Genomic DNA, 26,245 nt, shown 5'->3' on the forward strand with positions numbered 1-26,245 from the left:
TTTTTCGGTCTCAACCTATGACCGATTTTTTCCGATATCATGATTTATAAATTTTTACAAATATGATTAATGCAAAACATTTAGCTTCATATGATATTATAACGCCCATGTTCACGATTTTAAAACATAACTGACGTCATCGATAATTAATCTATAGAATCAGTGTAGACCTAATGTTAAATGAGACCGATTCAGATCAAATGTTTCTTTGGGACCGATATATGCCGAAATGTTCTTTGAGGCCGTTCCAGCTCGTCAAGCTTGTTTATCCACTAGCAGCTTCGATTGACAAAAGGGAAAGGAAAAATTTGAAAAACATATGGTAGTTAATTTTATGTTATTGCCAACTGTTAGTTATACCTATATATATTAATATAGAAGAATGAATATTATCCTATCCATGGATATTCTCGTCCACTCATTTGGGCTCGCTCTTTTTGGCGTACATATTTTGAGCGAGCATCTTTTCAGCGAGGATCCTTTCAGCTTGCTTCTTATGGAAAACATTTAGTTATTATTAGTAATAAATTTATTTGTGAGCAGATCACAGATCTTTGCAAGAGTAATATTTTAATATGGTGAGAAATTGTTTAGAAAAGGATTATTTATATTCAGATATTCTGATATAAATAAGCATAAATTAAAAGAGAACTTATATTTTTTAAACACATAATCACTTTAAAGTTCCAAATAACTATTTATATATAATAATATAACAAAATAGAATATGATTTACTCACAAAAAGTTAAAGAAAAGATTAATATAATATCTTTGAGAGACTAGAATCACATGTCACTTATTTTTCAATTGGGAGAAATTATTCTCATGAACTAAATGTATGTTGGTTTGTTCCCTGGTCATTCCTAGAAAAGGAAATATACATGATGTATATGGACTTTGAACAAAATTCCTAAGTCAGATGGATTAAATGTTTACCTATACAGTACAACTCTATCTGACCAATTAAAGAAACATAACATGAAATAAAATATAAATGTTATTGTTATGTTATTTCCAAAATTTGAATAGTTTAACAGTCACTTCAAAGAAATGCAATTTATATATACTCATAGATCAGGAGTAATATAAGAAATAATTTTCTTGAATAAATAAAGATATAACATATTAGATATACATTTTAACTATCAATTATTCTAGAGTAGGTCTGACGTTGCCCGGAACATTAAGAAATAAAAAACTATTTTGCTTAAAATAATAAAGACCTTAAAATTTTAGGAATGATTTACGCTGCATGTTGGTGTTGGTATGTATCTTTGCACCCTTTTTATAAAAAGATTAAGTAGTTTTGCAAAACCATTTTAAGAATAGGTGGCAGATTTACCTTGCCTCCAGAAACCACATTCCTGGTGGTTCTCTTTTCCATTTTAGCGCACTACAATGTGCACAACTCTAGTGCATGCAACGTATGTCCAACTTGTTAGAATCGTAATCATTATTACTTTCATACTTGAATACAAAAACCTGAAATCATTCCACATTTTATGTATGTAGGCTGTCCTTATATTTAAGTTCAAAGATCTTCTGTAATTAATGTCCTGAAGTGCATATGTTGTGGAAGTGGTTATTTTATTCTCTGTAAAACGCCGGTCTTGCTGCACCTCTGTCTCCAAGGAACGTGAGGAAGTAGTTTGCCTTATTTTCTTTGCAAGACGGCGACCTCGCTACTTCTCTGTCTCCAAGTGATGAGGAAGTGGTTGTTATGTTCTGTATCAGACACCGACCTCGTTGTTCCTCTGTATCCATGAAACGCGATGAGGAAGTGGTTGCTTTATTTTGGGCCAAACACCGAACTCTCAGTCTCGTAGCTCCTTTCCTGAGCACCAAGGAATCCTTCTAATATCTAAAAATACACACCGGCTCCCAGGTTGTACAGGTGAAGTACTGGACCAAAATAAGGTTTAAACTCAACTGCACTAACATTTCTAAGCACCAAGAACCCCTTCTTATATTCTAGAATACACCCCAACCCACAGGTTGTGTATATGAGCTGCTGGTCCCTGAGGCAGATTAAATTATAGCACTGCCACTTCCCTGAGCATCAAAGAACCTTTCTAATATCCAAAATACACCCCACCCCTCAGTTTGTTAAGGTGAAACGCTAAAAAATGCTATTTAAAGTCCGCCATGGCCTTGAAACCCCAAAAAATATTACCAGAACTGTTTCTGGAGCGTTAAGAAGTTACTTTTTGTTTTTCAGAAAATCCATTCATTGGCTTGGCTGTGATTGAAGGGCAAACACTCACAACTCCACGCAGATACGTAGACATTTAGTTTTTATGTATCGCTAATATTTGAACAAATAATGAAAAATGAAATGAAAATCATATTATTGAACTAATTTTAGTTTATGACAAGGAGGTTAAAAGCTTCTACAATATACAGGGCTCTCAAATTTCCTGCCACAAATGACATTTCTTATGCATTTTACATTCATATAATAATATCAATTATCTTTATAGTTGAAAAAAATATATACATATATTTTGCTACTTGATAATAATTATTTATGACAATAAAAAAGACAAAATTATAACTACTATTTGAAGGGAGAAGTAAAAAAAGGTTAAAATAACTAATTTTTTGATAGTTTAAATAAATACAAATATTAATCTTTTCTCTCTTTAATCTTTATGCGGATAACTAAATATTCACAAGCAAGGTACAAAACCTCTAGTTGAACTCTGAATTTATATTTTAATGGACAAATTCTTCATGGGTTCGTCAAATGTTGCTTTTTTAGACATATCTCTATATATTAAATGTGAATGTCTGTTTTGGGTAAGGGGGTTGTACGTCCCACAATCACGGCTGAAACAATGGATGGATTTTGCTGAAATTTTTCATGTAGGATCTTAACGCTCCAGAAACTGTTCTGGTAACATTTTTTTTTTTCAGGGCCATCGGGGCCTTGAAAGAGAATTTTTTTAGCCCTTAACCTGTACAACCTTAGGACCGGGTATATTTTAGATATTAAAAGGGCTCTTTAATGCTCAAGGAAGCGGTAGTGGAAGAATTTAACCTGTTTCAAGGACCAGTAGCTCATAACCCGTGGGTACAATATTAGAAGTGATTTTTAATGCCTAGAAATCCGGCGGTAGATAAATTTAACTTGCCTCGGGCCCAGCATTTCCCCTGCATAACCCATGTGCTGGGATGTATTTTGGGATATCATAAGGTTCTTTGGTGCTGAGGGAAGTGGTAGCAGAGAAATTTACTTTAATTTACGGTACCAGCAGTTAACCTGCACAACCCATGGCCAAGGGTGTATTATAGCTTATTAGAAAGGTTTCTTTTTAACTAGAAACGTGGCGGTGTTAGAGTTTCAACTGTATTTTAGCCCAGTACTTCACTTGTACTACCTCAGCCTGGGATTTATTTTGGGATATTATGAGGGTTTCTTATTGCTCAGGGATGGGATGGTGAAGAAATTTAACTTGCCTCAGACCCAGGAGTTCACTTGCACGACCCATGTGCTGGGGTGTATTATAGTATTTTAGAAGGGATTCTTGGTGCTGGGGTGAATTTTGGAATATAAGGAGGCTTCCTTGATGCTCCAGCAAGTGACTGCGAGACGGTGAGTTTGGTGTCGGGCACAGAATAAAGCAACTACTTCCTCATCGCGTGAAGGCAGAGTGACTATATATTAGTATACTCATACACATTAAATTAACATGAGAATAATCTATAAATTTGTTTTATATTTAGCATAATAGTTCTTAATTAATTTTAATTTCCTAATGTCCCGAGTAACACCGGGCAAGCTTACTCTAGTAAAAATTAAAGTTCAGAATTCCAGCTTAATTAAGATTTATGTCTGAACTTTTACATTATATTTTGTTGTCAGTGTCAATTTTCGGCTTCTCTTCTTCTTATATCTATAACTTATATAAATTAATATTAAAATAACAATCCTATGTAATACCCTTTTTGACTTCATAAAGGGTATACAATGAATGAAAATAGCTAGAAACAAATACACTGTATTTCTGTTTTGTTTTTTGTTTTTGTTTTGTTGTCCAGACTGAACTTTTGAAGTAACGAATTATTTTGGTATAATAAATATCATAACAGTCTACCATTTTCAGACCGAACCTCAGAATTATTATTTAAAACAACATCAATAAAGGGTTGTTTATATGTATATTTATCTGCATTAGTTATGATATTTCAAATATACAACTCTACCACGGAATCTAAGAGTCATGAAAGACGCACGCTTTTTTCACGTTACAGGAGGGATAGAATATTTTCTTTTCTTTTTTTCAGAAGTTAAAAATAATTTATTTATGAGAACAATCAACCTTCTCTGCAATTTAACATGAAAGTTACTTGTTTTATTGCCTTTTGTATAATAAAACAATATAAAAAAAAATAAGTATGTTAAATTAGTCTAAATTTTATGGATTAGAAGATAATTTAGTAATTTTTCTAGTTTTATTATATGAAGACAAGCTGAGTTTTTGTTATTTGACCTCCTTCCTGTCCCGTTAATTTTTCTCCAAAAACTCTTTAAGTAGTAAAAACTTCATCTACTCAGAGAATAACTCTCATCTGGGGATCTGATAATGACTTAGATCTTGAAGACAAGTATTCTCTTGATGAAGATGATTGATTATAAACAAAAAATAAAGTTTATTAAAATGAAAAGCCAAAGGTAAAGTTATATCATCAATTGACATCTGGCAATATAGTGAAGGACTCATGTTGTCTCAATCTCAATAAAGAAATAGTATTTCCATGTCCAAAATAAAACTGAATGATTCAATAATATAAAAAAGTAAAATAACAGAGAACTCATAAATAGGGAATTTAAATTTAGACGAATACCATTCACGCTCTAATTATTTTTATTTGTTTGATTAATATACTATGAATCTTATTATCCTATTAATGCAGAGTTGACTTACAGAAAAAAGACTCAATAAGGTCAATGAAGGAGCAGAGTATTTTTAATTATTCATCATAAGGAAACAAGTGTGCAGTAGGATCCTTCTGTATATTTTTACATCCACTGCGACAATTTGTTAGACAAAAGGAGTCTGGCATTATTAAAAAAAAACCTGAAACATGATTTCAAGTTCATTAGGTACTTTATCTATAAAACGAGCCATTATTTGCTACACTCTTCTATTCTCGGACGTGGTAAAACTTTAGTCTATTCTACGTTTCATTTGTATATATAAATAAAAATTGTTAGCCAATGTTGAGAAATTTACAATTTTGGTCAAAAGTTTAAGGGCCACTTCTGAGTGTCGCTCAAATGTTACAATTTTTAAGCACATGAATATATTTTCACAATTATAAGTGATCGAGAGGGTTAAAGAATGAAAATGAATATATTGTGTTTTTTTAAGTACATAATAAGAGCCACTCTAATTTATAAGCATCACTCATTACAAATTATTGTATGAAATAAACAAATTTTACAAAATAAAATGCATTTATTAATTAAGATGTATATCATAATGTCGACACTAACAACAGATTTAATAAATAAGGGAAAGCAACTGAAAGGACAAGTGCATAGACAAATGGAAATATTATGTACTAAAATATATCCTAATAGAAGGTAATCAAGTGGTAGGAGCGAATATATGGGAATATAAATATCGAATGAAGACAGAAGAAAAAGAGACAGAGAGAAGAGTGTAGAAAGAGACAGAGAGAGAATGAAGAAGGAAGATACAGAGAGAGATGTAGAAAGAGAGAAGATAAAATATGTTTCATTTCTGTCTAAAACAGCCTCTTACTGATCTCAAAGGCCCAAAATATATCAGAGGACAAGATGCTTAGTTATTTTATACGTCTACTTGCCAAGTTCAACTCTTTTGGGTCAAAAACTTTTAGAAAACTATTCTCCACAATAAAAGAATGATAAATTCACAGATTTTATTTCAAAGGCCATATCGGGTTGTTATAAGACTATTAAATCAAATAAAGATTCTTAATTATAGTTAAAATTCTCGGGAATTTTAATTTATTAAACACATGTAAGCACAAATTGGGATTTTCTCCTGTCGTTATTTTTTGTTCAAGATTGATTTTTGTATGTTGACGCAGCACATATATCATATATATATATGACTCAGAAAAACAAGGGGCCCCTAAAATTGTACACTTATATCCAGACGAGTTATATAAGTATATACCCGATATGTTGGCTTCCTGGGGATGTGAGTACCCTGCGCAGTCAAACACCGGGAAACATAAGACTCAAATCTTATTCCCTGAATTATCTTAGGGGCATTCATAAGCAATCTACAGTTTCTTTTCTTTTTCTTTAAATAATTTTCTACTTTTTTTCTAAACGGAACATATTTTAGAGCCATTATTGCGGCCTTTTTGAAAGAATTTTATCCAATGACTTTTTATATATATATATATAATATTTCTTTCTTTCATATAAAAACACAACAGATATGTCATATTTATTACTACTAAACACAAATCGTTACTTGTGAGTTGTAATAGCTACGCGATCACAAGCATTTTTACTTGTGAATAGAGTAGAAATTGTCCAGGTGACCACATTCATTTTCTGTTTCTTTTATTTTTACATACGGGTGGGAAATATATTATCCCTCGGTGATTATATTTGTTAGTAAAAAACAAGATTATTTTTGCTAAATTCCTATTAAATGAAGTATTATTAGGGTAAGTTAAGACGGGTTGTCGGACAGATTACACCAGTAATGTGTCTGATAATTTTTCTTTAAAATATTTTCCTATCCAATATCATTGAAAATTATTTTTCTATTCCCTATTTTATCAATGATTAGATCTAGCTGTCATAACTCTAAAAACATTTATTTTATTTTGTCACTATTGGTTTGTTTCGTTTCCCAACCTATTCATATCCTAGGGATATAAATTTAAAAAAAAAAATTAAAATTAATTTATTTTTGTACTTTTTAGTGAGAAGGCTTTTATCAGGCTCTGGAATCTGACAAGACCTTTTAAATTTTTATAATTTATTAACATGTTGATCATTCATCTTGCATTAGCTATTTTTGGCTGTACTTGATTGAAGAGCCCGACTCATGAGAGACAAATTTATTAGAATAAAATATATTTTACTTATAAAGTACAGATTAATCCATTTGATTCAGGTATAGTATTGTTAGCAAGATGACTGTTTAAAATAAAGATATCTTTTTTTATTAAGAGCAAACTTGACAAGCCTTGATAATGAATCAATCTTATTTTGGATTTTTTGTCGAATGTAATAACCAAGTAGATAAACTTTTTGTTGCTCTATTTTTAAGAAGTACAAAGGCCAAAATACATATATTCCTTCCATAACACATGGCAACAATTAGGGGGAGTGGAAATTTTATACAAATGAATGAAAGAAAATAATCTAATTGATCTATGAGTGCAAAATCTAAAATTAATCTCTATTTTTCTCTCAGTTGTCTAAATTCTGAAATATCTGGAGTTATAGTAATTTGGAACTACTATCGTTCAGAGTTATTTTTTAACCTTAAAAATTCTCCAAATCAAAAGTTAGATTAACACAAATTATGTAAAAGTGTTTTTTATGTTTAAAAAGTGTTTCTATTGATTCTGTATCTATTTCTGAACTCGATATATTTTCATTTTTAGGCTGAAAAATGATGAAAACGACACTCTTCTTTGGACCCTTATAATTTATTCATAATACATAGTGATGAGGAATATATCATACTTTTATAAGTATCTTAATGAATTTTTTACATACAGTATATTTTATTTTACTCAAAGTGTTAATTCTTTAAAAAAAACAAAAAAACATTGTTCTTCATGTCAAATTTTAATATCGGGCTGTGTATTTCCAACCAATAATTTCAACTAAAGTCAGTTCGTTCATTACTTAATAATGAAGTTTTTAACCCTTTAAATGTTAAATTTCTTACGGAACAAGTATCCACATCCAGGTCCCTCAAATCACACAGAATAGGTTAGAACCTTAAGAAATTCAACTCTTTCTCCCACTTCTATGCCACTCATTGACACATTACGGACACATTTTTCCAAACATCAAAAAGTAGCCCTGAATTTAATGTGATGATGACTTATTTTTAGAAACTCACATTGACTGGATTGTAGAGTTCTACCATTTATTTTACAAAATGTTACATTGATTGGAGGGGATAGAAGGCCCTAATTTTAAACATTGTTTCACACTAACAAAATAATTTAGAATGTAATTTAATTTCGAGTGAGAAGGTTTATGAGTAATTTTCTAACATAATTCAAAATTTTAATTAAATAAATTGAGTTAATATGTATTCAATAAGTATGTCAGGCTAGAAAGTATGTATTATGTGTTTGCTTTTTTTAAATTTTATATGGTATATATGATGCTAAGGCATGGGAATATTGGCTGAATTGAGGTGAATGTAAAAAACCATGCCTTAGAGAATGTCATAAACAATATCATAACATTGAGAGACGACTGAGGATGTCTAAACATAAGATTTATAAGTCCTTATTGGACTCAGAATAGACTTTAGAGTCAACATCGGAGTAATTTCAGCCTTAATGTCCTTACAAGATACCGAGTGGGATTTGTGTTTATTTCCTTCTTCTAACAGCTGTCCATAGCTAATTTAAAGAAACATCATTACAGCTAAGTTGAGCTCCTTCGAAAAAATTCTTCAAATTGTCAGGGTGACCACATTAAGTTTAAGTTTCTTTCTTTTAACATACAGGTGGATAGTATTATTTACGAATTCATGCTATAAACTGTAGTGCTCCTTTCTAGGATGATAAGTTATAATTTTCAAAATAGAGTAGAGAGAGATTATTAATAAAAGTAATAAATTAACATTTGCCACCTAAGCTACATTAAATATATATATATGAGTGTTTAAGACATTATCTTTGCATAAATTAAATATTTAATATGGTATGATGGTAACGTTAAATCTATTTATTTGTAAATCATGAGAAAATACATCATAAATGATAAAAACTTCTATATTGAAGTTCTTAAAAGGAATAGTTTTCCTTATACAAGAAGTGCATTAATGTTTTCTCAATATTATGCAAAGGCATATGTAAACACATTTAAAATATTGAGACGAGAGTTGGATGGTTTGTGCATTGAGAGAGTTGTCTCGTGCCACTGGCTATTTCTCGGCGTGAACCATGGAAGAAATCGGCCATTTTTAAAGAGACAATCATATTACTCATCTAATAAAAAAATGAACATTAAAAAGGGAAAGTAACCCTATTGAACTCTAGAACGAAAATGGAATAATTGTATATACAATTTTGACTATGTTGTAAAATATTATCGAATGTTCAAACCCTAGCCTTCCAATAAAATTTGTATTTTATTAATCATGTAAACTAGAGAATTTTTTTTATTGATACTTAAAACAGTTTAGTTTTAGACAGTTCTCAGCGCACAGTGAAATCACTTTTCCACGGGTACAAAAAAAAAGTCAATAAAATTGGGGGATTTGTTAGCTTAGCCATTTTTTTGGAGCTGGCAAACGGATAAATGAATTTTCTTTTCCTAAGCTGTTGTCATTATTATTTAGAGGAATGAACTTCCTTTTCTACAATACTTAATTGATATTTCAAACCCGATTGAACATTTGTGTGAACTCATAAAAGACGGAGACTAACCTTGAGGATTTATAGCACAATTATATTTTTAAGTCCTTGATTGACTCAGAATAGAATTGATAATCAACATTGGAGTCATTCTTGCTTATATCCTTGTTTATTTTCTTCTCCCATCATCTTGGGTGGTTGTAGGTGATCTAATAAAATATCAAAGCAACTTTTTTCCACAATGCTACCAATTAGTATCACTAATGATATACCACATAAAAATATATATTTGAGAGGAGGGCAAACTAGGTATCATGATGTGTCATTATATTATCTTAAGAGCAGCTGTGTCATGAAGGAAATAAACAAAAGTCCCACTCCGTATCAAGCAAGTACATAGACAGGAATTACTCCATTTTATATCATCAATTCTACTCTCAGCCCAAAAAGGATTTAGAGTTATAACTCCTCAACGTTACTCTCCGCCCTTCATGGTAAAGCATAATCGTGGTTACACTTTATACTTATACGCTCTCTCCCAAAGAATGGTTGAATAATAATAACAGCTATGGACAATAAAAAAACACTACTCTGATTCCCAACTACTAAATCTGTCTCTCACGAGTAAATGCTTTGAATTTACAACTCTAAGTAATGATTGTATCGAGTTGGAAGAAAATAGAGTGAAATCAACTCACATGTTCTGATACTCTTGTAATAGTTGGTGACAGCCAAAAAAAAGCTTTAGACAATAAAAAACACTAGTCATGTTGGCAACAACAACTCACAAGCTAAAAAATGCTTAGGATTTACAACTCCAGCTATATATTTAGTTTTTCAGCTCCCTGTTGCTGTAAGTGAACTTTATAAATAAGTAAATAAAAGTAAAACATGGCCTTTTCATATTGATTATAACATAGCAAATTACATTTCAACGCACATTTTCATTAAGTAATTATTAATTTATTTCTTTGTTTGCTATACATATAAATATTAAAGTATGTAATTGTTCAATTGAACTAATTTCAGAGTGACTTGACAATGTTTTAAGTTACATAAAGATGATATCTTGAGCAATATGTTGGAATTGTAAGTTGTGTGTTTAAGGCCATAGCTATGAGCAAGGGAAAACATTGATTTTATATGTGTTTCATAACGTTAAAGCTAATTTGTGCTATCGACATACTAGTGTTGAGACGCAGTCCAATACTGATTTTTTTCGGTTCGTCATTAAATGATTTTTTTTAGATCGATATGGACTAAAATCTCGGTCCAAACTGCAATTTCAGATTGTAAACATAGATTTAATTGTTTTAAAACCGTAAGGAGAGTGACAAGTCAATAATCTATAATGCCAATAAAAAAATATGCAAGAGCAATAATATCTCAAAATGGAGGACGACAGCTCATCGAAAATTTTTAAAAACTTCTGAGAGCATTAGGAAAATAAAGTTGATGAGAACATCACAGAAGGAAGACCATCAGCAGGTATCCAAAAGTAAAACTACTAATAAACTCAAGTTACCTCAGATTGAAAAAGATATAGAATTCAAGGAATTTATAAATTGGAGTGGATTTAAAAGAATTATGGTACTTACAATAACATAAAAAACATAGAAATATGCGATTAGAACGAACAAAATTAGTGGTCGAAATCAAAGAGAGGATGAAAAATTTAACTACACCTCATTATGTTGTCAAGCTAAAAACGCTGGGCTACGTGAGATTACATTATATGCTTCGATGTCAAACTTAATTATCTAGGGGATCAAAAACGAAGATACAAAGAAATTTGAATCATCCAAATCTCCTATATTATTACTCGCAGAAGTAATTTGGATCTGCCCTAGTGAAGAGAAGGAGAAATTCTAGTAAGAGGCATTGACTAGAAAATAATTATGGCTTATATCTAATGTTAGAAAACAAAATATTAGAGATACATAGAATAAAAAATACATAGAATGCTCAAATTGTGGACGTAACAATCATTCAAAGAGAGGGAAGTGTTTGGCATTTGGAAAGAAGTGTAATAGATATACAAGAATTAATAGAATATTATGAAATAGTTTTTTAAGTCCAAAATATATGCTAAACGATTCGCTGCAATTTGGAAAACTAAGATGAAGGGAGGTAAGAATAATGGAATGTGATTATTGGTAGAAAAAAGATGGTTGCTAAAATTAAAGCAATTCCCGATACCGGAGCAGAAGTTACTGCAGCAAAAAGAGAGTTTGTTACAAAAATGGGACTAGATACTGAAAATATGAAAAACTAAGCTGAAAAGAAGAGATAAGGTGTTGAAAATTATGAGAAAGCTAAGAGTTAATTTATCATTAACTTCAGTAAAAAATGAACAAAATGTCATCATATTCTCAAAGTATTAGAGAAATATTTTTGACTAGACTAGTCTTTAGGGAACTGCGAATCAAACAAAGGATTTATTATAACAAAGGAGTGTAGCTGTGGTGCAATCTGTGAAGAAAGAAGGGATAGTGATTAAAAGAAAATAATTGATGGAAGAGTTTAGAGATGTCTTCTGCGATGAGAGAGTATTAAGTATTGAGGGCAAACAATGAAGATAAGTCTAGAAGAGGATTACTACTCATACGCAATTATTACTCACAGAAACATACGATTTACATATAAAGAATAGGTGAGAAAGAAATTAACATAATGTAAATACAAATTACAGTGGGTACTAAAGCAAGCAGTAGATTGGTGTCATCAATTAAAAAGTGGAAAATTAGTAGCCAAACCTAGTTGAGAAGTGAGAATATGTCTGGATCTAAATCAATTGATTGACCAAATAAAGAGGCAAATCCATCCCATTGGAGCATAGTATCAATTATTTAAACAAACATTGAATTATTTACAACATTGGATGCAAAATAGGGATAAAAGCAGATGGAACTGCAAGGAAAATCAAATGTCGATATAATCCTACAAAGATGTAGAGGAAACGAAATAACATTAAATCAATTCACATTTGTATTTTCAAAATCAAAGAATTACGAGGATCTTTGATAATTCAAAAGAATATGAACTAAGAAAGGATATGTTGGAGTTCTAGTAGTTTAATAAAGTGGATCGAGCGGAAACTTTCTCTAGAAAAAGGTACATAAACTGGAGCTAGATATAAGAGTAATCATTTTATAGTATTTTGAATATATTGTATTAACTAGTAATTGGCCATAAAACATGTCCTGCTGGTACGTACAAATAAAATAAACCAAAAAGGAACTTGCTAATCCTGGCAATTTGAAGAATATTTTGGAAAAGGAAGCTTTTATGTCATGATGTTTTATTAGATTAGCTGCAAACAGATGTAAAATGAAGGAAATAAACACAAATCCCACTCCGTAATTAACAAGGACATATAGGCTGAAATTACTCGGGTGCCGATCATCAATTCTATTCTGAATTCCCCGGGACTTACACTTACTCCTGAGAAAACACACAATGTTACTCGTCGTCTTTTACGAAGACACGCACTAGTTATTACTTTATACTTAGATGTTCTGTCTTCAAGAATTAAATAACAATGATAACAGATTTAGATTGCCAACAAAAAAAAACCGCTTCTGCTTTCTAGGACATATTTTGTACACCCCTGCTAATAGGTAATTGTGTACATAAAGAGAGTCAACATTCGTCATCATTATTGAACTGTTATAAAGTAGAAGAAGAAGTTGTGAATTTGCCTTTTATGAAGGATCATCAGCTCTGTTACTACGGGGAGGGCATAATTTATAGAACTTAAAATATTTGTTTTGATGATTTGTGCTATCCATATGATAGAGTAAGAGTGAAAGTATAAATAATAATAGTGCATATGGCTGGTTCAATTCAGTCAGTTTTTCTTCGCTGTTCGTAAATTCAGATACAACTTAACTTACAATTGCGAAAATCAGGGCTCGTATTTTTGATGAGACACGGAAACTCTTCATATATGTTGTTCAAGAGATAAGTCCAAAGGCAGATAGAGGAAATCGAATCAAGATACTTCTAACTTGATCATCCATCTCAAGAAAGCAGATTCGACTCCTTCCTTGCGAAAGAGATTAAAAAATCGCAACATTGAAGAGATCCATTCACGATGAGTAGGGAATTTCAATATTTCAAATATAATTTGGTTTTACTTTATTTAAATTTGTACACTGCACGGTCTTATTAATTAATTATTATTATTATTTATTACAAAGTATGACGTATTTATCGTTAAATTGAAATAGTGAACATTATTAATATAATTTATTTAAGTATTATAACGTATGTTTATAATAGTAAGTTAAATATAAATATGAGTAAATTTCCAAAAAATACAACAAAAAAAAACAATGATATTAATTATAACTTTTATTAGAAGGCGTATAAGCAGAGAATCCTACAAAAAAAGAACAAATGATACGATATATGTAGAGGTAATTAATATAAAATAAAACAAAAGTTTCAACTAATTATTAGTGACATTACACATATAAAAAATTAAATGAGACATTTTTATGTAGAAATAAATATACTTATTAGCAGAATAGAATATGAATTGCAATTCAGGATGAGAGGGAACTTTTTTAAGACACTTGACTGATAAAATTAATTATATTTTATATTGAGCCAAAATAAGCGGCAAACTATTGTCTTTATTAGAGGAAGATGTTTTTCAACAATTATTAATAAATAATGAATAAAAAAATAATAAAAAGGAAGAGAACACGCAACAACCGTTTTCCTTTTCTAATCTCAAAATAGTAATTTATTTGACCAAACGCGCCCAGCCTTAAATATGAGATAAGTATGGATTAGATCAATCGAGGTGAGTGTCAATTTTAGAAAATAGTATGTATATGACAGTACGAGCAAAATATGAATGCTCTAATTCATTATTCATCTCTATTTGGACAATTATAACGTTTCTCCGAGAAAGGAGCACTATAGTTTATACCTACTTAATGATGACAATCAATTGTAGAATGGGCGTTTATAAATTTAAAAAAAAATAAAAAATCAACATGTTAACCGTGACAATTTTAAGAATGTTTTTGAGGAGAGAAAGAATAATGCTCATGACGTCTCATTAGATCAGCTACAATCAATTGATACAAGGGAGGAAGGAGAAAATTATATATATAAGGACATTTGCTAGAATTACTCCGATGTCGATCCCCAATTCTAATCTTAGTCCAACAAGGACTTACAATTATTTCTCTGCAACAAATTCTTAAGGTTACGCTCCTTCTTTTATGAGCAACGTTTTGAATATAATTGAATCTATTTAGGAAATGATGTTCAATACTCTGGAATTAAATAATAATGAAAACTGCAAAGGAAAAGAAAATTAACATTTTTCAGATTACCAATTTAAAAAAAAAAAAAACGAGCCAGCTAAAACATCACCAGATTTTCATAGACATACATATTACTTCTAATGATGAAAATCGGGTGCATTTTTTGTGCTCGTCCCTTTTTTGGAGATGGAAAACTAAGGAGTAAATTTTCTTTTCCTAAGCTGTTCTAATTATTATTTAATTCCTGAGGGGTTAACCTCCTTTTCTACTACATACAACATATCATTGATGTATACGAAACCGGGTTGAACATAAATATGTGTTCATAAAAAACGGAAAGAGATTTGTATCCGAGTTGTAATTGTAAGTTCTTGTTGAAGTCAGAGTAGAATTGAGGATCTACATTTCAGTAATTCTTGCCTACATAATTTATTTCCATCTCCACCTAGGCCTCTGTCACAGTTAAAAGAATTATAAAACAATTCCGTACGACAATACAATCATTGATCTAAAATAACATCTAAGGCTTGACTAAAGTCCTTAAAAGTAATATTAGCTTTGAAGTAATATTACTGAGATACACTTTAAAAAACTTCTGAATTAATATTATGGAGTAACTTCTTCTTGTGATTTCTCATAAGTTGGAAAAGATTACTTGATTTTGGTAGAGAGAGGGATGTATTTCGGCATAGCAGACTTCAAGATTGAAACATTGTAGTTTTTACTCTCATATATGCCAGATCAAAGATATTGGTCTATTGTATCACCCAAAGTAAATGGACCACCCAATTTTTTTAGTGATTCTAGGTCTCTATTTTTACTAAGAGTTCCTAAAATATACTTACTCTCTTTTATCAATTAAATCTGTTTATCTGGCCCTGACTTGTGAGGATGATATACAACATAGAAACTTAGCTCCTCTTCTGAAAAGTTCATAGTTGATACAACCTACGTTGCATTCTGCACTCAAATTGCGTATGGGTATCTTTCTAAATTTTGTGGGTCCATGTGGTTGACTTCGTGCTAGGCAGACTCATCACCAAAGCCAAAAATGTGACTATTCTGCTTTTTAAATCATTTGGTTCAATTCAAGAAGTGTCATCTGAAGTAGTTTTAAGCTCAGTTCCATAAAGTATAGAATTACAAACTTCTTCTTCATACTTTGAGTAATGGAACATTTAATTGAAGGCAAACTTGAGTGTTGGTTTCTCTGTTTGTAGTAAAAGTAATAGATCTATGTATATCTAATGATTCCTTTTGTAAAATTTGAAATAATGGAATAATTTTGCTGTAAGTTGATTCAGCAAAATGTACTCAAAGAAAGAAATACTCAACCAGATGCAGTTTAATTAGAGCATCTGCACAAAACATAAATTTCAAGAATTTAAAGTCGAGAAAGCATTTACCTTAATCCCTCAACTTTTGTTATGAGAAATCGAAAATACTGGAGTAATCAACTAACAAAATTTCTTGTAGAAACAGGTGTTAAATTGATTGCCCTCCATTCTAGTCCATTTATTTTTTATCAAAGTGTAAGGGAATTCTCTGAGGGATTTTTGAAGATCATTGAGTTTAAAGTGGGAGATGATGGACAGGGTTTATATTACTCCGAACAATACCGGAGACTACAACTAGTATATAATAAAACTAGAGTTTAGAGGGGATATATTCTTGAATGAGGGAAGTTTTTTTATTTGTTGGTCCCATTTTGATCTCTATTTTTAGTTTACTTTCCCTTTATATTTATGAAAAAAAAGTTTTCATTGTTTTAAAACTTTGTTGTTTAGAACCCTCAAAATGACTAACCTCAAGAATGTTGACGTTACAAGAAAACACTCTATAAACTATGTATCTAATACAAAAGGAATTAATTTTCGGATTGATTTTTACCAATCAATGATAAGTGTTAATGGAAATCAATAAACAACTTTTTAAAGTGAAGTTCTTTATTTATACTTTTTTTTTGGAAACTTGTCAATATTTTATTATTGCATTTCTTGTTCGTATGTATGTACTTTTTGTAAATACTTATTGATGTATCGATACATTTTTAGCAACGGTTGTATTTAAAATGCATGATAGCTTACATCATATGTAGATAAAATATATATTTATATTTCTAAGGATATATTAATATTTTGTAAACTACTATTGATCGAAAAAATATACAATCATATTTCATTTTATTTCCTCTACTGGACAACGTATAAATATAACGATTTGAAACATTTAATTGCTGCTAAGAATTCTATAAAATGATGACGTCTTTAGCTGCAATAAGTGTATCATAAGGATTGTGAATATTGGATAAATTGTGATGACCGTAAATTAAAAAAAGAGTGTATGTTGGTAAGAGGAAAACTTGAATCGTCTTACAATTACTAATAGAAGTACCTAGCATTGCTTAGAATAATTAGGCATTGACAACAGATAGACAGATAAACTTTGCTTTATTAGTATATACATTTCTCTTATTCTTTATATATATATATATGAAGACCTGAGCTTTAGCAAGACACACTTGTTGCTAAACCTCATTTAAAGTCACATTTATTATTTTCTAATTTAAATATGTACTGTACTTTTATTTCATTTTTTAATAAGACACGCTGAACTTTAACTACACAGCCTATTTGTTAAAAATGAATCCTCCACATACAAACTCTATGGGAGAATGTTCAAATAAATCGGCAAAATTATCAAACGGTTCGTAATGTCTTGTGAGGACCGGTTTTTTTTTGTTTTTTTTTTACTAAGATAAATATTATGAGACTTTTTACTGCTAGGCCCCTGTATACCAAAGTTGAAAGAATTTACAATCAAAGGGCCACATTAAGGAAAATGTTATTTTTAAAGGACATCTCTAAATATAACATTAAAAGTCATAAAGTATTAGCTAAAATAAAATAAAGTGTTGTTTTTTTACGTGCAATGTTTTTCATTAATTTTTTAATAATAAATTCAAAAGTATACCTTGAGAATATTAATTATTTGACCGTCATGCTCACAAAATGTGATAGTCATACTTCAAAGAGTTATTTTTGCACGAGTACATTTGGGACATATATTTTTCCTTACAAACATAGAAAAAATAATATCAATGATGCTTCAATGAAAAAAATGTAAACATACAAAATTTATACTTACATGTTATATATACTGGTGTGGGCAGAAGTATCCCAACATATTTCTAATTTTTTGGTTTTTTTAAACCTTGTGCATTGACCATGCTACGCTCTAACTTCCTCTGAAAGCACAGTCCATAGACAACAACTTTTTTATAAACTTAATCTGTTCAGTGACAAGGGGACAAACGTAGAGTCATTGCATAATTGCTTTAGGGTGACAACGTTGCTAAGGGAATCATAAAAGTCACAAAATATACCAGGAGCACCGACTATGACATTTGCAAGCAACGGAAGGCGAATACGGGCTTTTCAATTCCTCATGCGGTTTACACAAAGCCAAAAAGAGGACTGGCCGCTTCCTAGCTGGGATCAACGGGTCCATTAAAGCAAATTGGCTTGAAGTCCTACATCAGGGGAAGGCGTCACCTTCTTACAACGAAGATGAAGTACAACAGGTTGGAAAGAGGCAAGAAACTCCCCCAAATGGTTTTTTGACAATAGGGACAAGGGCGTCTACGAAAAGGGCATTATTAAGTTGACCTCTCGTGGGAAACGAGTTATCAAACAGAGCAGGGGATACTTGGCTTAAATCGGATGATTATAACACTTCTTATAAAGCATTGAAAGCAAAAAATACGGAATTACTTTTTTCCTAACCTATTCACATAGATACCCAAGAAATCCATACATCAGAGAGTCATCTGATCTATGGATTAAAACATGACATAAATATTTTTTTCTCAAATATACTCAAAATGAAGTTTAGTTATGTAAATCCTATATAAAAATATATTTGAATGTTTGTATCTTTTACAAGTTTGTTATTGGAAGCAAATATAAAATATATTTTTTTTTACTTTCCCAAAATTTTAAATGGTATAAGGATGTCATCAATAACATTCATTAATATATTTTTGTATCATGAGAGAAAAAAATTTTTAAAAATTGTAAAATATATTAAAATTTAAAAAAAAAATCAGCAACAATATAACTAGGATTTTTTTTTTTTTAACCTTAAACTTATTGAAGTTAAGTGTTGAAACTTTTAAAACTTCTGGTAACTAATTATATTGTATACAAAGGAAAGAAACTAATTAAATATAATTAATAACGGAGTATTTATAAATAACTTTATTAATCTCTTATTAATTCTATCTTCAGTAAAATTTAATTAATTTATTCAATACTCAATCAAAATTGCAGCTGAGCTAAACCTTCCAGAACCAAATACTCTGTTATAAATGATACCTTATTTATTTATTCTTCAAATAAATTCCTTTGAATTCAAAACGATTGCAAACCCAAAGTCTTACTCCTTTTTAAAGAAAGACCATAAAAATATGACTGTTTATTAATATTTAAATTGCAATTTCTAATTATTTGAGGATCACAATAAAAATAAAAGCACATATTTGAAATAAGATATAATATTGCAAAAAAATAGAATAATTTTCTGGATCATTAATATTTTATATTTTTGAAAGCTTTGTTCAAACCACTAAAAAGGTAAAAAATACCCAAAATTCTCAAAAAACCAATTAATTATAGATCATATATTATTAGGATTGAATATAACATTCAAAATATTTTGAAAAAGTAAAATTTTGTTGACTTTTTATAAAATCGCCATATTTTAAGAGTTTTGTTTAAAAAAGAATAACACATCGGTTTTTCATTTGGTTTGAGGTCAAAGAACCTTATTTGAAAAATAAATAATTAGGATTTTATTTAAAAAAGAGTATTTGGTTCCAATAGGTGTAGTTTAGCACCAATATTGATTTGTTTTATATTTTATTGAGGACTCTACCAGAACTTGTCGAAAATATTTTCAGCAAAAAAATATTTGTTCATATAAATTAGACTTCCTAGTGAATAATTTATGGTTTAATGATGATTAAGATTATTTTAGTTTAATGAGTTCTAGATTTGTTTTTGTTTTTCTATTAAAAGAACAAATTCATTCATATTTTGAATTTTTGTTTTCCTCTATATATTCTATGTTTTGCAGATATATTTTAGTGTTAAGACCCGGTCCAAGACCGATGTTTGTTTTTTTAAGGTTCAGTCTTAAGTAATTTTTGGGGACCAATATTTTGGTTCAGGACACGATCTCAGACTGGAGACCCCAATTTAATAGTTTTCAAATTGTGAACCGATGTTTTCGGTCTCAAAATATTGACTGATTTTCTTCGGTCATAATCTGTTAGCAGATTTCTCCCTTATCTAGATTCATGAAACATATTTAACTTCATATGACGTGATTGTGCCAATCTTCAGTATTTTGAAATACAACTTACGTCATCAACAATTCATCTATAGAATCGGTGTAGACCAAATTTTAAATGCCAATTTTTTGTAAAACCAATCAAGGCCAAATCATTGTTTGAGACAAGTCACCCCGAACTCCGCTGCCCAAATGATCAAATTAATTCGTCCCAATAAAAATCATAATGGTCTCAGACCGGTTTATCATTTTCAGACTGAACCCCAACACTAATATTCATGTTAGGATATCATCTCGATTAGGGTTATATCATATATTCATTTCAATAAAAAACATAAGATAAATAGAAAAACTTCACTCAAAAGGATATTTCAAGATCAATAATTGCAATAATAATAGTAATAAATGATAACCCTACAATCAATACTGGTTTTTCACAGGGACATTAGGGACCCTTGCGATAGGCCAGGTACTTTAATGTGAAAATATGGTGCCTGTGTGAAATTATTTTCTTAAAAAAAGATTCAAAATTTATTTTATAAAAAAAAAACTAAATACTTTAAAATAAAGGACTCACACAATTTTCTTTTCATAGGTTCAACTCACTGTAACCCATATCTTTGCTAAAATGTATATTCGTTACCAATCGTTGTTATTTTTTAATATATATTTATTCAAGTTTACTTTATTTTAACTAGATAAAGTAAAGCAAATATAAACATATCCCAAAGGAAAATTTCATAAAACTATTTTAAAATGAAATTTGTACTTATATTATTAAAAAAAAATAGAAGCTATTTCAGTAATTCAGTTATATTACTTAGAATCCAGAGTAATAAGATTCCTTTACTTGAGATAACTTATATTTGTCGATATCCCCTTAAGAGATGAAGAATTCTACTATCAATTCGGTGAGGATTGAATAATGATTTGGTGAATATTGGTAAATTAATATACAGTTCTACCCTTCAAAAAATAATATATACTACATTATCTACATTAGCAATATTTTAAATCATTATTCATTTTTGCTCCTGGATCCTCTTAATAGAAATAGACAAAATAGTTTTTTTTACAACCTAACAAAAATCAAGTATATAAATATAAAATTGCATTTTCTAACTTTGCATCGTTGAATTTAGAATTCTTACTTATTCTTTACGCATACTTGCAAAACTATTTATTCTTTGGTTCACTGATACTTTATAATTTAGTATTTCTACAAATAATAAAATATAGCACCTGTTTCTTTCATTATTCAACATTAATTTCAAAAAATAACTCAAGACTTTCACATTATATCATACATAAACTTATACATTTTATTAATAACTTCCTTCAGTAATTACAGATTCAATTAAAAAGTATTTTTGTTGTATTACTTATTTAGCAAAGTGATATATTAATAATATATTATTGTAATAATATTACTTTTCTACTAATGATTAGTATTAAGTGCATTCCCAATGGCGCTGTGCCCGTCCAAAAATCAATTAACAGCAGAATTATGACAACATTCTATATTATTATTTTTAACAATAATTTATCCTTAAATTGTGACAATTGTCTAAATCCCCTTCCCAATTAAGAGGTTTTGTGACTGTCTCATAAAAACTATTTTAAAAATTTAATTTATTTTCTGGAAAAAGTAATTGAAATTTTCAATGATTTTTGTAAGAAAAATAGAAGTCTTAAATCCAATAAATTTTCTAAAGATTCTATAGAAATCCAGTTCAACAAAAGATTATTATATGGCATGAACATGTCATACACGCATAAATAAAATACCATACCGTCAAATGTAAAAAGGTATTAGAGCATTATATCAGGCTTGAATGGATATACAATTATCAGTATTATTGTTAGAAAAAAATTACATAGTAACGTATTAACACACCCATTAACATGACATTCTCAAATAATGCTTTCATGCAGATATGAAGTTGCAAAATCCGTACTATATAAGCAGTGTTAATTTTGTTTGCAATGAGGAGACGAAATGTATTCGCCAAGAAATGTGGCCCTCAATACGAAATCAGGCTTGAATTATTTTTCTCAAAATTAAGTGTGGATTACAATTGTAATATTCACAGAATTATCATCCATTCCATCAACAAATTATTCTTATTAACCCTTTGGTTGTCTCCTAAATTGAACTTAAAGTAATCAAAATTGATCGTCACAATATAAGAAAGAGAAATTGATACATTTTATATACAAGGATATATCGGGGCCAATTTAGGTGTCTCAAATAAAATCCATGCTCTAAACTATAGCTAAAATACTTGAGTATCTTAATTCATCAGACAAATTTGACTACAAAGTCAATAATTGACTCAAATATCTCTATTAAATATTGGACTGTATGTATATGTGAAGTAAAATAATAAATTGAGATATTCTCCCCTTCTTGATTTTTGTTCAAGCATTAGAACCAGTTTTTTTGTTTTTTTTTTTTGTTTTTTTAATTTCTAAACTTAGTTTTTCCTTTACACAGATCCCTTCTTTGATCATGGGATACACTAACAAGTGATGAAACACCAAAAATACACTATTCGTCTTAATAAACATACTAATTAGACTATATAAGTCATATAGATTATGTTTGAGATTATTTGATATTTTGAAAATTATTCAGCAAATGAAATCATTCGCTGAATAGTAGCATCAGCAATTAAATGTTGATTTCTTTCTGAATTTAAATATAATAATTAATACCGTTTTTAGATTTTTTGACCAAAAAGAACACGACATGAATCATGACTCAGGCACCATTTTCACCAGATTTGCCCCCATGTGCCTTTTTCTTGTTGCCAAAACTGAAGAAACCTATGAAAGGACGGAGATTTACAATAATTGAGGAGATGAAGACTGCATCGCTGGAAGAGCTCAAGACTATAACAAAAAGTGCTTATAAGAAGTGCTTCGAGGATAGGAAAAAGCTGTTGTACATGTGTCTTGTATCTGAAGGGGATTACTTTGAAGGGGACAACATAAATATTGACGAATAAATAAATATTTTTTCCTAAAATTACAAAGTCACCTTACTTTTGAACACAACTCGTATACAGGATAGGGCTATCATAATTATTAATTCATTTCAATGGTTAGTTTTATAATTATGTAAATTGGGACCTGTCCCAATATGTTATTATTTTCTCATCCTTTAGCATTTTGTCGTTCTGGTTTATTCTTAGTGCACCTTTTTAATTCTTTGTAATAAAGCCCAGTATGACTATGATAACAGAGAAAAAGATAAGTGGTTCTCTTCCATCTTTCTTCCAATTATTTTTCCGATTTTTGCAGTTTTTAGTCCAATAAGATATTGTTTTTCTTTTTAATAATTGATGGTCTACAGATTACAGTTACCTCCTTCTTGATTAATAACGTGTCCTAATTTACCTCAATTGACCCATTTTGATAGCTTAAATACTTCCACTTAATATACATAGAAAGCAAGTTATTTTTGACTCATTTACAGAGTTGGGTAGTAACAGGTTAGTTCGTAATATATTAACATAATAACATTACTTTTCTAGTAACACATAACATAAAAATATTACTTTGCTAAATAAGTAATCAGTAATAACAAAATTACTTTTTAATTGAGTAATATGTAATACCTTCTTGGTAAATGTATATTATTCAATTGAATCTTCCCATACTTAAGTTATAAATAGAAGTCTTAAGACGAAAAACAAGAAGTCAAATACTGCGATTGGGCTATTTTTGGGGGGATATAGGTAAGTGTTTGTCGAATATAATGTAAAAGTCTTGAGTTATTTTGTAAAACTTTAAATACTTTAGGTATGTATTATTTTTTTTCTCCTTTCCATCTTTGAAGTCAATATATATTAAGTATATTTCATTTTCTTTGAACCACCGATACGAGAATCTACAAACATAATCATTTCTCCCGAGCGCACTGTCCATTGAGTTACATCGTTCCACTATCTTATCAATTGTACAAATACTAAATTATAAACTGTCTGGGACTTAGAGAATAACACGTGGGCAGAAAAGTTCCACATTTTTTTTAGTTCCTCTATTTTCAGTTAGTACCAAACTTGGAAAAACAGCTGTCAAAGTTTTATCACAATCTGTTCTTTAGTTTGTGCGTTATTGTGCTAAGGATGACGCTACTTTTGTTATTTTCAAAACAATGGATAAAAACAATTTGGTGTTTTTATTTTACACTACTTCTTGATGGGAAAAAATACCGTTCAAGCTAATCAATGGCTTGAAAAGTGTTTTGGGGGACTCTGCTTCAAAAATTGAATACTGAATTATAAATAAAAGAATAAAAATAATTATTATTTAAAAAAAAAAACAATTTTGAGCAAAATAACGTGTTTTCTTTGTTGTTAAGACTGGGACTTTTCGGCCCATGTGCTAAATAGTTTGGGAACTATTAGTGAAAAATAATTTTATATAGTAAATTCAACAAAACAGAGTTAGAAACTGATATTTCCATATTTACATACTTTATTATATTGTTAATGTGTAAAAAACTATTCTTTCTAATTTTATTAAGAGGATCCAGGACCAAAAATAATCCATGATTTAAAAAAATGTGAATTCAGAAAATATGATAGAAATTATTTATTTAAAAGTAAGACTGAATATCAATTTAATCATTAATAAATATAAGAAACTTGCCGAATTCATTTTATCTTTGTTAATCTCTTTTGAAGATATAAAAAAAAGTAATGTAAAGTATTAATCTGGATTCTATGTAATAAATAATATAACTAAATTACTTTTTCACGGAGTAATATGTAATAAGTAACTTATTACTCAATACTGAATTAGATAACATTTTTTAAAGAAATAAAACAAATTCATTGGACAATTTCATTTAGAGTATAACATCATGTTTTTGGTTACGTTTTGTGATAAACTCTTTATAACTAAATCGGGTCTACTCACCAAAATTATATAAATTCTTGATGATATTTTTAAACATCGGTTTGAAAAAAATAATTTATTTCTTTCAAAATTTTATGCAAGAAAACTCTATAATAAATCATGACACAAAAGTGCATTGAATGGATGTGAAGTTGCACTCAAAACAAAATCTATGAACAGTCAAAAGAAATTATGTTGTTTTTTTTAAATGCATATTATCTATCAAAAAGATAGAGAGATCTCATATTTAAGAAATTATTATATTTAATAACTTGGACTGAGTATAAATACCATCAAATCAACCTCTAATAAATTATTTTTTATCGTACAATAAAATTCTACAGTATATTTATATATGTTCTCTTGTATATCCCCTCACAGAATGAATGAATTGAAGAATAATGTACATCACATCAGACGACTCCAACTTTCCTGAGCAACCTACTTTTTCCATTCACGGTCCAGTCACAATCAATAACCTTACCGTCTCAACAATAAATCCACGTGTAATACGGAAAACTTCTGAGCGGAATCCTTCAGTTACATGGAAAAGAAATCGCTTACGATTTCGACTCATAGGTTTTTTCATAGTAACAGCACTTGGACTACCTGGAAATCTCTTCGTTCTTTATTTCTATTATTTTAATTCAAATTCAAATAGAGGAGAGCATGAAATAAAGTTTGCAAATGACTCTTCCATTTATGATGAGATATCTTCTTCGGATTTCGCAAAAAAGAATATTATGGATGCATCATCTCTTATTTGTTATGAGAGAATAAAAGACATAGATTCCTATTTGGAGATCATTAGTTTCTGGATAGAGGGAGTCTTACTCGTCTCAACTGGAGTTATAGGACTTATTGGTGATTAAAATAATTTAAGTTTAGTATAATTAAATTAATCTATTATATGTTTTCACTTTGTCGGTCTACAAAATGGTATTTATTCCTAATTTTAAAGTTATCTAATAAGATATTAGCTTGGGAAAAAAGTAATTTCGTATTTCCCACACCTTTTTTAACTAAGTATATATTGGTCATTATGGATCACATCGGATCATACGATAATCTGTTGTTAAAGTGTGTACTACAAACGATTTTTGGACAGTATTTTGCTTGGCTGGTTGAATCG

At 29.6% G+C, this 26,245-nt stretch overlaps 1 protein-coding gene across 3 annotated transcripts in view; it reads left to right on the plus strand.

Moving 5' to 3' along the window:
* The window catches only part of LOC121121480 (FMRFamide receptor-like), an 84,544-nt gene that overhangs the window by 52,289 nt on the left and 6,010 nt on the right, over positions 1-26,245 (plus strand). The window contains exons 1-2 of one of the 3 annotated variants that reach the window (XM_071889904.1): positions 12,083-12,221; positions 25,495-25,977. In XM_071889904.1, coding sequence (XP_071746005.1) covers positions 25,515-25,977 — 463 coding nt within the window. In that variant the 5' untranslated portion in view covers positions 12,083-12,221; positions 25,495-25,514. Of the gene's footprint in view, positions 1-12,082; positions 12,222-24,346; positions 25,978-26,245 lie in introns of those variants that run through there. The other 2 variants (XM_071889905.1, XM_040716426.2) reach the window with 2 other exon arrangements.

The sequence above is a fragment of the Lepeophtheirus salmonis genome, chromosome 7 (genome assembly GCF_016086655.4).
Source record: "Lepeophtheirus salmonis chromosome 7, UVic_Lsal_1.4, whole genome shotgun sequence".
NCBI lineage: Eukaryota > Metazoa > Arthropoda > Copepoda > Siphonostomatoida > Caligidae > Lepeophtheirus > Lepeophtheirus salmonis.